The 13,860-nt window shown below is 45.0% G+C and overlaps 1 protein-coding gene across 1 annotated transcript; it reads left to right on the top strand.

Annotated features, from left to right (window-relative positions):
- Positions 1-10,473: 10,473 nt before the first annotated feature.
- On the top strand, positions 10,474-12,935 carry LOC128052088 (syncytin-B). The gene is given in 4 exon segments (XM_052644544.1): positions 10,474-10,752; positions 11,737-11,983; positions 12,338-12,679; positions 12,682-12,935. Coding segments are annotated over 4 exon segments (1,122 nt in total).
- The last annotated feature ends 925 nt before the right edge of the window (positions 12,936-13,860 follow it).

The raw sequence follows: 13,860 nt of genomic DNA, 5'->3' as shown, positions 1-13,860 counted from the left end.
CAGTCGTGTCAGACTCTTTGCAACCCTGTGGATTGTAGCCTGCCAGTCTCCTCTGTCCATGGGATTTTCCCTGGCAAGAATACTGGAGCGGGTTGCCATTTCCTCCTCCAGGGGATCTTCCCAACCCAGAGGTCGAACCCACATCTCCTGTGGCTCCTGTGTTGGCAGGTGAATTCTTTACTACTGAGCCACCTGGGAAGCACTATGTGAATTTGGAGAGGTTATTTAAATTTGTCAAGCTGTAGTTTTTCCATATCTAAAATGGTGATAATAATATTTATTTTATGTGATTATTTGAAGATTAAAATTTAGAGCTATCTAAATCACTCAGTTTAGCACCTGGCCTACTATGATCACAAATGATATTACTGTCATCATTGTTAGCATATGTAAAGTCATCAACTGTCTGAGATTTATCCAGGGCTGAGAGCTTTCCTCAGTTATAGGACTCTCAGTGATAAAACTGGAAAATTTCTAAGTAAAGCGGAAAAGTTGGTCATCTTGGTAGCTACTTAGAAAAAATTTAGTACAGTTATATTAGTGCACTTACTTTAAGCTTTAAGTAATACATGAGGATTATTTTCTATCCATTAACAAAAAAGGTCTGGTTGCAATGGAAAAATTTTAAGGTTCTATTTCAAAAGGCAAATTTGTTCTTTTATGCTATACACATTTAGATCTCCATTACTGGAAAGAGGTGTGTTTGAGTTGTATATATTTAGAAAACCACTTAAGTGGCACTGTTAAAGATTGATTAATACACTTTTAAAACATTAACAATCAAAATGGGAAGTTTGACTGCCAAACAGTTCTGTGCATCTATAGTTCAGTCTTTTGTACTCTGCATCAAAAAAGGCTGTTAAGAAACAACTTGTTTCACAGATGAGATGGTGCTAATTTATGCAAACGTTCAATACAATGATGGGAGCAGCAAAATTCAAAGAGGTTATATCTTAAACCTCTAAGGCAAGGGAAGTGACTAGGATGCTATCTAAAACTCTCTGTGGGCTTCCCAGGTGGCTCAGTGGTAAAGAACCCACCTGCCAATGCAAGAGATGTGGCTTTGGTCCCTGGGTCGGGGAGACACACTGGAGAAGGAAATGGCAGCCCACTCCAGTATTCTTGCCTGGGAAATCTCATGGACAAGCTATAATCCTTGGGGTCTCAAAGAGTTGGACCCGACTTAGTAACTAAACAGCACCACCACCAAAACCCCTCTGCAATGGTTAAGTCTCTCAAATAGGTGCTTTCTGTGAGCTGTTACTTGATAATACAGTTGAATTAGGAGAAGAATGTCTCCCCTTGACAGTGACCACGAGTAACAGTATATATTGAATTTCCTCTTTTAAAGTTAGTTTTATTAGACAAAGCACAAAACACTTGGTTAAGGATTAGACATCTCCAAGAAAAAGAAATGCAAAAAAGGCAAAATAATTGTCTCAGGAGGCCTTACAAATAGCTGTGAAAAGAAAAGAGGCTAAAGGCAAAGGAGAAAAGGAAAGATATACCCATCTGAATTCAGATTTCCAAAAAATAGCAAGGAGAGATAAAAAAGCCTTCCTCAGTGATCAATGCAAAGAAATAAAGGAGAACAATAGAATGGGAGAGACTAGAGATCTCTTCAAGAAAATTAGAGATACCAAGGGAACATTTCATGCAAAGATGGACACAATAAAGGAGAGAAACAGCATGGACCTAACAGAAGCAGAAGATATTAAGAAGAGGTGGCAAGAATACACAGAAGAACTATACAAAAAAGATCTTCATGAGCCAGATAACCACGATTGTGTGATCACTCACCTAGAGCCAGACATCCTGGAATGCCAAGTCAAGTGGGCCTTAGGAAGCATCACTATGAACAAAGCTAGTGGATGGTGATGGAATTCCAGTTGAGCTATTTCAAATCCTGAAAGATGCTGCTGCTAAAGTGCTGCATTCAATATGCCAGAAAATTTGGAAAACTCAGTAGTGGCCACAGGACTGGAAAAGGTCAGTTTTCATTCCAATCCCACAGAAAGGCAATGCCAAAGAATGCTCAAACTCTTGCACAATTGCACTCATCTCACACACTAGCAAAGTTGTGCTCGAAATCCTCCAAGAAAGGCTTCAATAATACGTGAACCGAGAACTTCCAGGTTCTTGGAAGTTGGATTTAGAAAAGGCAGAGAAAACAGAGATCAAATTGCCAGCATCTGTTGGATCATAGAAAAGGCAAGAGAGTTCCAGAAAAACATCTACTTCTGCTTTATTGATTATGCCAAAGCCTTTGACTGTGTGGATCACAATAAACTGTGGAAAATTCTGAAGTGAAAGTGAAAGTGAAGTCGCTCAGTCGTATCCGACTGTTTGCTACCCGTGGACTGTAGCCCACCAAGCTGCTCCGTCCATGGGATTCTCTAGGCAAGAATACTGGATTGAGTTGCCATTTCAGAGATGGGAATACCAGACCACCTGACCTGCCTCCTGAGAAATGTGTATGCAGGTCAAGAAGCAACAGTTAGAACTAGTTCAAAACTGGGAAAGGAGTACATCAAAGCTGTATATTGTCACCCTGCTTACTTAACTTATATGCAAAGTACATATTGTGAAATGCCAGAATGGATGAAGGACAAGCTGGAATCAAGATTGCCGGGAGAAATATCAATAACCTCAGATATGCAGATGACACCACCCTTACAGCATAAAGAGAAGAGAAACTAAAGAGCCTCTTGATGAAAGTGAAAGAGGAGAGTGAAAAAAAGCTGGCTTAAAACTCAACATTCAAAAAACTAAGATCACGGCATCTGGTCCCATCACTTTACGGCAAATAGATGGAGAAATAATGGAAACAGTGATAGACTTTCGGTGGGGGTGGGGTCTCCAAAATCACTGCAAATGATGTCTGTGTCCATGAAGTTAAAAGACGCTCCTTGGAAGAAAAGCTAGACAGCTTTTCTTAACCAACCTAGGCAGCATATTAAAAAGCAGGGACATCAATTTGCCAACAAAGGTTTGTCTAGTCAAAGGTATGATTTTTCCCTTAGTCATGTATGGATGTGAGAGTTGGACCATACAAAAGTTGAGCACCTAAGAATTGATGCTTTTGAACTGTGGTGTTGGAGAAGACTCTTGACAGTCCTTTGGACTGCAAGGAGATCAAACCAGTCAATCCTAAAGCAAATGGACTAATGTTGAAGCTGAAGCTTCAATACCTTGGCCATCTGATGTGAAAAAATTGACTCATTGGAAAAGACCCTGATGCTGGGAAGGATTGAAGGCAGGAGGAGAAGGGGATGACAGAGGATGAGATAGTTGGATGGCATCACACTGACTCAATGGACATCAGTTTGAGCAGGCTCTGGGAGTTGGTGATGAACAGGGAAGGCTGGCATGCTGCAGTCAATGGGGTTGTAAAGAGTTGGACAAGACTGAGCAACTGAACTGAAGAATAAGACATTACCTCAATGATGTAGTGGTAAGGGTTTTATCCACAGAAGGTGGGGAGCAGGAGGAAGGGGAGAAAGGAAGAGACAAGCCCCAAATAAGCAACGTCCTCATCTTATAATGGAGGGAGTTGCTGGAAGAGAAACTAGAGATTCAAGTATATGATTCATTTTATAATAATATTTGAGTATATTATTTATAACAACAAAGATTACCCATAGAAGAGCTAATAATTATCATCTAACTCTCGAGCACTAGAAGAAGTAGAAGAGATGGGATAAACAAAAGCAAGCTAAGACATCATCTTTCCTACCAGATTTAGTAAATAGACCAGAGTTAAGTCAATAAATTGAGAAACAGGCATAAAAGATAGCAATGAGATAGAAACCACAGAGAAATTTTATTGTTTTAAATGATAGAACGAGTCAGGAGAGCTGAAGACTGCTGAAGACAACTGATTTCATTGGGAGCTGCCTGCTTGACTTACTATCACATGCACAGAGCACCTTGATTTAAAAAAAAAATCAATATAAGATGGTACTATTGTGGTGCAAAGGTATGTTCATACTGTCCTCTTTTGGCAAAAGTATGCAGGATTCTCAGTATTATTTGTTTGATGAGCTTTCAAACAACTGAGTTAGAGTTGTTTACATTTAGTGCTTCAGGGGCCTTAGAAACTGTTGCAGGAAGGGAGACCCCTTCCAGGGCCCGAAACTGGGCTCTTGTCTAACACTTGGAAATGAACTGTCTGAGGAGACACATGTGCTGACAAAGCAAGATATTTTATTGGGAAAGTGTACCCGGGTGGAGAACAGCAGGGTAAGGGAACCCAGGAGAACAACTCTGTCACATGGCTTGCAGTCTCGGGTTTTATGGTGATGGGATTAGTTTTTGGGTTGTCTTTAGCCAATCATTCTGACTCAGAGTCCTTCCTGGTGGTGGATGCCTTGTTCAGCCAAGATGGATGCCAGAGAGAAGGATTCTGGGAGGTAGTTGGACAAGTGGTGTCTCCTTTCGACCTTTCCTGAACTCTTCCTGTTGGTGGAGGCTTATTAGTTCCGTGTTCCTTACCAGAACTTCCTGTTGTAAAACAACTCATGTAAATGGTTACTATGGTGTCTGACCAGGGTGGGCAGTTTCAGTGTGCTTCCCCTAACAAAACTACTTGCCAAAGAAACATTTTAGAAGAGGGAATGAGAGGAAGAGTGAGAAGAAAAGAAAAGAAGTCCAAGATCACTTCCTTTATGCCATCAGTAACAGACATAGCACTCACCAGCTTTGAATGTGAAGAACCGTAATACTGTTGAAACTTGGAAAACACAGGTTTGAATTGCATAGGTTCACTTACATGCAGATTATTATTTTTTTTTTTTACAGTATTATTCAATTCAAGGTTGGTTCAGTCTTGTGGTGTGGAATGTGAATACTACCGAGGAACTGTGTGTACAGTATAAGGAGGATTGACTATAAATGATATGCAAATTTCAACTGCACAGATGGTCAGTGCCCTGTTCTGCCCTAAGTACTACTTACATATGGAGAAAAATATCCCATCACCTCTCACACCCATCCCGGTCCCCTTGGCTTCCTCTGGTTCTCTGCCTCTCTCTACCTTTGACACTGTTGCTACTGCTAAGTCGCTTCAGTCGTGTCCAACTCTGTGCCACCCAATAGACAGCAGCCCACCAGGCTTCCCTGTCCTTGGGATTCTCCAGGCAAGAACACTGGAGTGGGTTGCCATTTCCTTCTACAACGCATGAAAGTGAAAAGTGAAAGCGAAGCCAGTCCATCGTGTCCGACTCCCAGCGACGCCAGGGACTGCAGCCTACCAGGCTCCTCTGTCCATGGGATTTTCCAGGCAAGAGTACTGGAGTGGGGGGCCATTTCTCTTCACTCTCCACTTGTTTAAAATTTTTTCAGACCTGTAGTATTATCTTTATTTGTTGGCTGCTGTATTTACAAAGGGTGAGCCATTTGAGTGAGGCAGGTGATTTTTTTTTCAAACCCAGACCTTCAGTCTTAGCAGCAAATCAACATTACGCATTTCAAGCGGTTCGCCGCCAGAGAGGATAAGAGTTAATCCCTGTCAATCCAGCTCTTCGTGGACTACAAATAAACACAAACTGGGAGTGGAAGGCTTCTGCTTTGCTCTTTGTTTTCATTTCTGACTTGAACTTGCATTTTCTTTCCCAATCAAGGGTTCTTAGGGCCCAACCCACTTGTGTGAATTAAAAGCCTTCCAAGCATAAAGGAATCCTTCTTAGGGTTAGAGAATCATGTCAAGCTCAGATGCACTTTACAAGGGTCACATTTCCAATCACTGTCAAATGTCTCCTTTTGAATTCTCTGTCCTTCTTCCATCCAGCCGTTCTTATTCAAAGGTTTCCTCCCATCTTTGCCTGGTTTCACACCATCCCAGGCTACATTCATTTGTAAAGGCTCTGGCCCAGGGACAGAGAAGTAAGGGTGGGAGTGGGGGGAGAATACGTGCCTTCGATGAAGGAAGCTAGGTGGGGGACGCCTGTGTCTCTCTTCAGGCTCCAGAAACTTTGAGCAGTACAGACACCACCAAGCCCTCACTATTGTCGCTGCGGCATTGAACTGTGGTGGCAATGACAGTTGTGACTTCATTGAAGAAAGCAAAACAGCTGGTGAGGCCTGGTGGGTGTGCTTCTCATTTGTGCACAGATAGCTTTGTTGTAGTTCACAATGGGTTCCGGCCCTCAGTGACTGGAGCCAGACAAAAAAGGGCCCTTCTATTGAAAATGTGGCTTCCTCCTCCCCATTGAAGTCAATGTCAGAATTTGCTTTTGTGAAGGCCAAAGGGTTGAGCCCAACAGTTTTAAAAAAGCAACACACACACGCACACACACACACACACACACAAAGGCAGTTTTCAAGGCTGACCACACTTTCCTCATGAATTCTGAATGCCTACTGCCCTTCTCTTGGCTGGTCATTGTGCTTACAGATGAGATTTCTGAAAAATGCTGGCATCTCTAAAAACATAATCCCTTTATTTCCAAATAAAAATTTAAGAATTATTTGCATTTGAGAAATCACCCTTGGGTCTCTGTGGAGCAAGACTGGCACCTTTCTAAGACTTAGTGAAGTAAAAGGAGCAAGGTATGCGCACATAGGGCCAGGTGGAGGTGAGGCAGATACCTGGATAGTTAGCTCATGCCTCTTCAATTTCACTGGTCTTGACTATCATATAACCTTTCCTTTATCGCGTTTTTCCTTCTGGTGGACATTTGTCACTGTTTGGCCACCCAGTGGCCATTCTCCTTCCTTAGCATTACTTGGTGATTCCTTCAGGAAATCTCTTTTCCTTCTCAGCACTGTGTCTTGGGAGGCATTGACCCCCATTTTGCACTCTAGGCCTGAACTCTGCTTGGCTTAAACCAGTCAACATTTCCCATTTACTTACTCAACTTCTCCACTGGTTCCCAGATAAGCTAATAATCAGGTCTATCGAGACACAAAGAGACATTTGAGACCCCTGAGAAAAGCAAGTGCCCTCTTTCTTCCACAGATGCTACCAGAAAAGATGTTCATTCTTCTTCTGGAAGGTATGGGAGGAGATCTGAGGTCTGGAGTGGCCACAGAATTTCTGCTGCCACAAGTGGAGAGCCTAGAGCTGCCTTTGAGGAGGGGATGGGAAAGACCGTTAACATGGTGTCTGAGGAAGAAACTGACATGGAAGAGAATCAGCCCCTGGTGTCCATATTGGAACTGCTAGACCAAGCAAGCCTTGCCTGAGGCCAGTGTCATCTGTGGACATGGTACTGAAGAAGGAATTCACAGGGCCTGGACTCCATCTTAGGCCTGTTCTTGCTGATCATGCTCGGCCACCTTTCCAATGGACTCTGAACTCTGTGTTTAGTGCCTATGAAAACAACAACAGAAGGATAAGACCCCCTCCAGACAGGGGAACCTTGAAGATCGTATCTAGGTTACTCATCGCCTAAGAAAAAACATACCCTAATCACCCCTTCCTCTAGACAGGCCATAAATTTTTCTGTATCAATTGGAGTGTAACCTTGGGTGTATTGATTATTGGCTAATCGTTTGACTCTTTGAGCACATGAGCACATAGCACGTGAATGATGGGGTTATTGGGAGTGTATTTTCCTTAGTTTATGTAAATCTCAAGGAATTTGGAGTGGTGGGTTCAGACATGTACACATGGGGTATAAAAGGTTTTCATAACTGCTGATTGGGGTCCTTGGCTAAGAGGAGACTCTGCCTTGGGCCCGCTGGTGTAATAAACTGCACTCCACTATCTGCATTGTCCTTCTGAGTGAGTTTGTTTCCCGGAACGCATGGCTACAACATTTGGTGCATGGGCCTGGAAACTCCTCACTTTGAGGCCACCCCGAGGCTTTGTGGTTTGAATCTCCTAGAGGGGGAAGGTGCCTCGCTCCTCTGGAAAAATTCAGCCTTTCGATGCCCGGTTTCTTCGCTTTGGCAGATAGTGAAAGGCAGCAAGGGAACTGAGTGCTCGGGTGAGGAGGAACCCACCTGGCAGGGTGGAAGAGGGGGCCTAATCACCCCCCTGGGAGGGACTAGAAGGGGCACGGACCCACAGGGGCCTGGAATAGGCAGGCAGCAGCGATTGCTTGGTACACAGGTCGACAAATGTGCTATGGTTTAGGAAGGAAATTTGTGAAGGTCATTTAGGAGGTGTGTCCACACCGTCTCAGGGAAAATTATTACCAGCGATCACCAGGGGATTATTTAGGATAGGAAACTGGTCCTTGTAGGCTCGTATTCTGCCCTCCCCCAGGAGGTGTCCTGTCTGCTGTAAAATTCTTGACCACCTCGGAATTGTTAGGCTAGAAGGAAGGGGATACATAAGCAAGTATGAATTGGCTTCCCCAGAGATGGCCTGGGACATAGTATATTTAACCCATCTGTGTTTTCATCCACACCTGATCAAGCCCACCAAGGCAGAGCGGACTTTAGGGAGAAACAGTCTTGGACCACGTGCTGTGCTGACCGGCAGGTGAAGGCACGCCAATCCGCCTTCTCTCTCTGGGATCTGGCAGGAAAGGCTCTTCTCACCCCAATCAAGAAGGATGCAGAATGGCAATTTAAGTGTCATTGAGTGGAAATATCAGAAGTACATAGGGTACTGAGAACCTCATAGACAGAATGAAAAGAAAAAGTAGAAGAAGGTCTGAGAAGGTAAGCAAGATGGGGGGAAGTGAGTCTAAGGCAGCTGTATTGGAGTGCATGATTAAAAAATTTAAGAAGTGATTAGGAGGAGACTATGGGGTGAAGATGAAGCCTAACCGCCTCCACATACTCTGTGTGGTCGAATGGCCCTCTGTGGGATTAGGATGGCCACCAGAGAACACCATGAACTTAAAAATAGTGGAAGCAGTCTATACAGTAGGAGAGCCAGGACACCTGGATCAATATCCATATATTGACTCATGGCTAGGGTTAGCTCAAGGCCCTCCTACTTGGACAAGCTTCTGTAGCCAGAAGGGAAAGGGAAAAACATTAATGGCACAAAAATTGACTGATGATAAAAACGGAAATTCTACAGGATTTGGATGGGTTGACCTGACCCCTCCCCCATACTGGATAGTGACGCTCCTGCCTCAGTGCTCCACCAGGACCGGAGGCCGCCTTGATGCCCGATCCAGGGCCAGGTGAAGTCCTGCAGCAGCCGCTGCTCCTCCGCCAGCTCTTCCTGAGGTCGTAGAGCCGCCACCTGGGCAGGCTCCGATCCCGGTGACAGAAGCCTTTGGCCACCACTTCCAGGATCCGGCTCCAGCCGAACCGCTCAAGCTATACCCGCCTCTCCAGGTGAATACTGACAAGAAGGCGAGGGAGACATTGGAATTAAGCAGAGACTGCGCTCTGCCAGAGAGCCGGAGGGAATGAAAGAGAACACAAGAGATTTGCAATGCTAGCTGCTGCTCTGGGAAAGTCTATCTTGGGCCTTCTGGAAAACCTCCTCGGCCCCAGGGACAGGACAGTCCTTTAACCGGTCCCAACGGAGGCCTCGGGCCCCATTACAGCCAAACCAGTGTGCCCGGTGCTAAGCTTTTGGCCACTGGAAGAATGAATGCCCTAAGGCAAGGAAGGAAGAAGAAGCTCCCACAGTTGTGGGGCTTGCTGACTTGGAAAATAAATAGGGCTGCCGGGGCTCAGAGATATCAGGTCCCCGAGAGCTCATGGTAACCTTAAAAGTGGGGGACCAAAACATTGACTTCATGGTGGATATAGGAGCAGAACTGTTGGTAGTAACAAAACCTGTGACGCCACTGTCCGGAAAGACTATCACTGTAACTGGGGTATCAGGAGAAGAGATGATTAAATCGTTTTGCCAGCCCAGAAAATGTCAGATGGGGGGTCACCAAGTGATTTATGAATTCCTCTACATTCCTGAGTGCCCAGCACCTCTGTTGGGAAGAGACTTGCTTTCCAAACTAGTAGCACAAGTGACTTTCTCCCCTGAGGAGAGGCCCACCTTCTGAATGGACACTATGACTTGTTTGCTCTCTCTTTCAATATCACCCCAAGATGAGTGGAGGTTGCATGAGCCTCCGAAGGAAGAACCAGATGGGCCGGAAGAGCATGAGGGAGAGCTAACTCAATTATTCCCTGAGGTCTGGGTGAAAGACAAACCCCCCTCCCCACCAGGCTGACTAGACATCAAGCCCAAGTGATAATAGAATTTACACTAGGCACCATCCCGGTTAAAAAGCGCCAGTACCCGCTACCAATAGAGGCCTGGGCCGGCATACTGCCCCATATCAATAGACTGAAACAAGTGGGCATTCTAGTAGACTGCCAGTCGGCTTGGAATACGCTGATCCTGCCAGTCAAAAAGGAAGGAAGACAGGGCTATAGGCCTGTACAGGATCTCAGGCTGGTCAACTAGGCTACTGTGACTTTACACCCCACTGTTCCAAACCCCTATACCTTACTTAGCCTCCTCCCGCCAAGGACCAAAGTTTATACTCACCTAGATCTCAAGGATGCCTTCTGCGTATGCCTCGCCCCAGCGTCACAGCCCACCTTTGCCCTTGAATGGGAAGATCCGGTCGGGGGCACCAAGCAACAGCTCATCTGGACTCCCCCACGAGATTTAAGAACTCCCCAGCCATCTTTGGGGAAGCCTTGGCTTCTGACCTGAACTCATTCCATCCGGAAGAGTATGGATGTTGGCTCCTACAATATGGGGATGACCTGCTGCTGGCCGCCAAGACCAAGGAAAAATGCTGGGAAGGGACAAAAGCACTGCTCCAGCTGCTGCTGAAAGCAGGTTACCGGGGGTCGAAGAAGAAGGCACAGATCTGCAAGGAGGAGGTAAGGTATCTGGGGTTTGTTTTAAAGAAGGACACAGGGGTCCAGACCCTAGTCGGGTCCTATATACTGATGGCACTAGCCTGATAAAACAAGGACAATGGCTGTCAGGTTAGCCAAAGCGGAAGGGCCATCAAGACTGAAAAGGGATGGTGGGAATTGCCAAGTGGCAAATTACTGGTACCGGAGGATTTGGCACACAATCTGGTAAGCCAAACACACCAAATGACCACCTAGGCCATGCTGCCTGCCCACAGCTTAATGCTGCCTCTCCGGTATTCAGACAAAAACCTCCAGGTATTCAGCTGAAAGGCACGCTGCCCTTTGAACACCTGGGAGTGGAATTCACTGAAATGAAACCTCACCGACACTACTGTTACCTGCGGATCATGGTATGTACGTTCTCGGGATGGGTAGAAGCTTTCCCTACCTGGACTGAAAGAGCATCAGAAGTAGCCCAGTGCCTGCTTAGGGAAATAGTTCCCAGATTTGGACTTCCTACCAGCATTGGTTCAGACAATGACCTGGCTTTTGTAGCTGATTTAATACAAGTAAGCAAACTTTAAACATCAAATGGAAACTGCACACTGCATATAGGCCCAGAGTTCTAAGATGGTGGAATGAACCAACCGGACATTAAAGAAACTCTCCAACTGGAACATAGAGACTGACTGCTCCTGGGTGGACTTGCTTCCGATGGCTCTGCTCAGACTCAGGATGACCCCACAGTCCCAAGGCTATTCTTCATACGAAATTGTGAATGGGAGGCCCCCTCCCATAATAAAGCAGGTGTCAACAAATTTGCCTCAGGTAAGGGGGGATAGGATTTCACAGCAGATGGAACTGGGTAAGGTAATAAATCAGGTAACTAAGTTTGTATAAGAAAGGGTGCCGTTCCCCCTTGGGGGACAGATTCATGAGTTTACGCTTGGTGACCAAGTATGAGTCAAAGATTGGAAACATGATTTACTAGCCCTTTGGTGAAAGGGCCCTTTTGTTATTCTAACTACCCTTACTGCAGTTAAAGTTGCAGGTATTGTCCCTTGGATCAATCATACGAGGGTGAAGAGAACATGCCACGCAGATCCAAAAAACACTGAGTGGACTGCACAGAGGGACCCCGCTGACCCTCGAGAGACTAAGACCATCCTTAAGAAGAAGGAAAAGAAGATCCTGGACGAGCCCCTTCAGGATGAAGCCGCACAATCAACTCCTGCTGCTTGGCCTCATCAACGTAATTTTGAATTTAACTTCCCTTTCAACCCAGGACAATGTTTTCATTTCATGGGCACCTTCCTACGCAGACTTCCACAACACTTCCAACTGCTGGGCAGGTAGGGCTATGCCTCTGTCAGTGATGGATGGATTTCCTTGGTGGGTGTCACCACTCTGCCAAGGAGATTTTAAACCACTCTGCTCTTTTCTGGGATGACGAAAAGAGACTTTGCTCTCTCTTGTGAATCATAACCTCTCCTTGCTCTCTTGGTGTAAGACCTGCAGTTAATAGACTCGGGTCATGGGGTTACATTTGATATAAATGCCAGTGTAACAAAAGCCTAACCTACTTGTTGTAAATCTACCCCGGTAGCCCCAGTAAATCTACCTTATTTACATGCTATGTGGACAAGATCTGTGTTTCAATGATATGAGTATATTGCTGCCTTATTCGTATCCTCTATAGGGACAACAGATATCATGATTAGAGTAGAGGCCTTGACTAATTTCACAAAACAGGCCCTCCTAGATAGAGCAAAAGCCATCCAAGCCTTAAATGAAGAGCAAATCCAAATGAGAAAAGCGGTAATTCATAATAGAATGGCTTTGGACATACTCACAGCTGCTCAAGGAGGGACCTGTGCTATAATTAAGGTTGGATGTTGTGTATACATTCCTGACTTATCTGGTGATGTATCGACTGCTGTAGATGACATGAAAACCAGGTAAAAGCAACGTCAAATGAAAACATTCCTTTCTGGACTTCGGTCCTATCTTGGGTGAAGGGCGATTGGTGGAAAACTATATTTACCACTGTTACAGTTGCCTTGATAGTTCTGCTTTGTGGACCTTGAATTTTACAATGTATTATGAACTTTGTAACCTGAAAGTTGATGTCATTCTCCCAAACTGGCGGTCGGAGAGCCAGGGTGCAGTATATCCCTATGAATGATGCTCATAATATGAGTTAAGAGCATCAGGGGGGTGAATGAAGAAGGATTTCATAAGGCCTGGACTCCATCTTAGGCCTGTTCATGCTGATCATGCTGATCATGCTCTAAGACCCCCTCCAGACAGGGGAACCTTGAAGATTGTATCTAGGTTACTTATCACCTAAGAGAAAACATACCCTAATCACCCCTTCCTCTAGACAGGCCATAAATTTTTCTGTATCAATTGGAGTGTAACCTTGGTTTATTGATTATTGGCTAATTGTTTGACTTTTTGAGCACATGCACACATAGCATGTGAATGATGGGGTTATTGGGAGTGTATTTTCCTTAGTTTATGTAAGTCTCCAGGAATTTGGAGTGGTGGGTTCAGACATGTACACATGGGGTATAAAAGGTTTTCACAAATGCTGATCGGGGTCCTTGGCTAAGAGGAGACTCTGCCTTGGGCCCGCCGGTGTAATAAACTGCACTCCACTATCTGCATTGTCCTTCTGAGTGAGTTTGTTTCCCGGAACGCGTGGCTACAACAGTATAAACCGTGATATAAGCCAAGAAACTATTTTATTATTTTAACTAGGTCAAGTTGGCTTCTTTGTTGCTCATGATAAGTGTAAGTGTTAGTCTGTCCCTGGAATTCTCCAGGCAAGAATACTGGAGTGGGTTGCCATTTCCTTCTCCAAGGGATCTTCCTGACCCAGGGATCGAACCTAGTCTCCTGCATTGCAGGCTGAGCCTTTACCATCTGAGCCACCAGGGAAGCTTGTTGCTCACGATAAAATAGTTGCAAATGATGTAAGTCCCTTGTTAAGGGACTTATCTACCTGTAGCATCTGTGGAATAAAGAGGATGCTTGTTTTTCTCAGGGGTCTCAAAGATCTCTGTATCTCCTTATCGTGTATAACAATGAGCTTAAACTTCTTAGTTCAGCATTTGAGATAGTCCA

This window comes from Budorcas taxicolor, chromosome 8 (genome assembly GCF_023091745.1).
Source record: "Budorcas taxicolor isolate Tak-1 chromosome 8, Takin1.1, whole genome shotgun sequence".
NCBI lineage: Eukaryota > Metazoa > Chordata > Mammalia > Artiodactyla > Bovidae > Budorcas > Budorcas taxicolor.
This window is presented reverse-complemented; position numbering and strand designations above follow the sequence as displayed.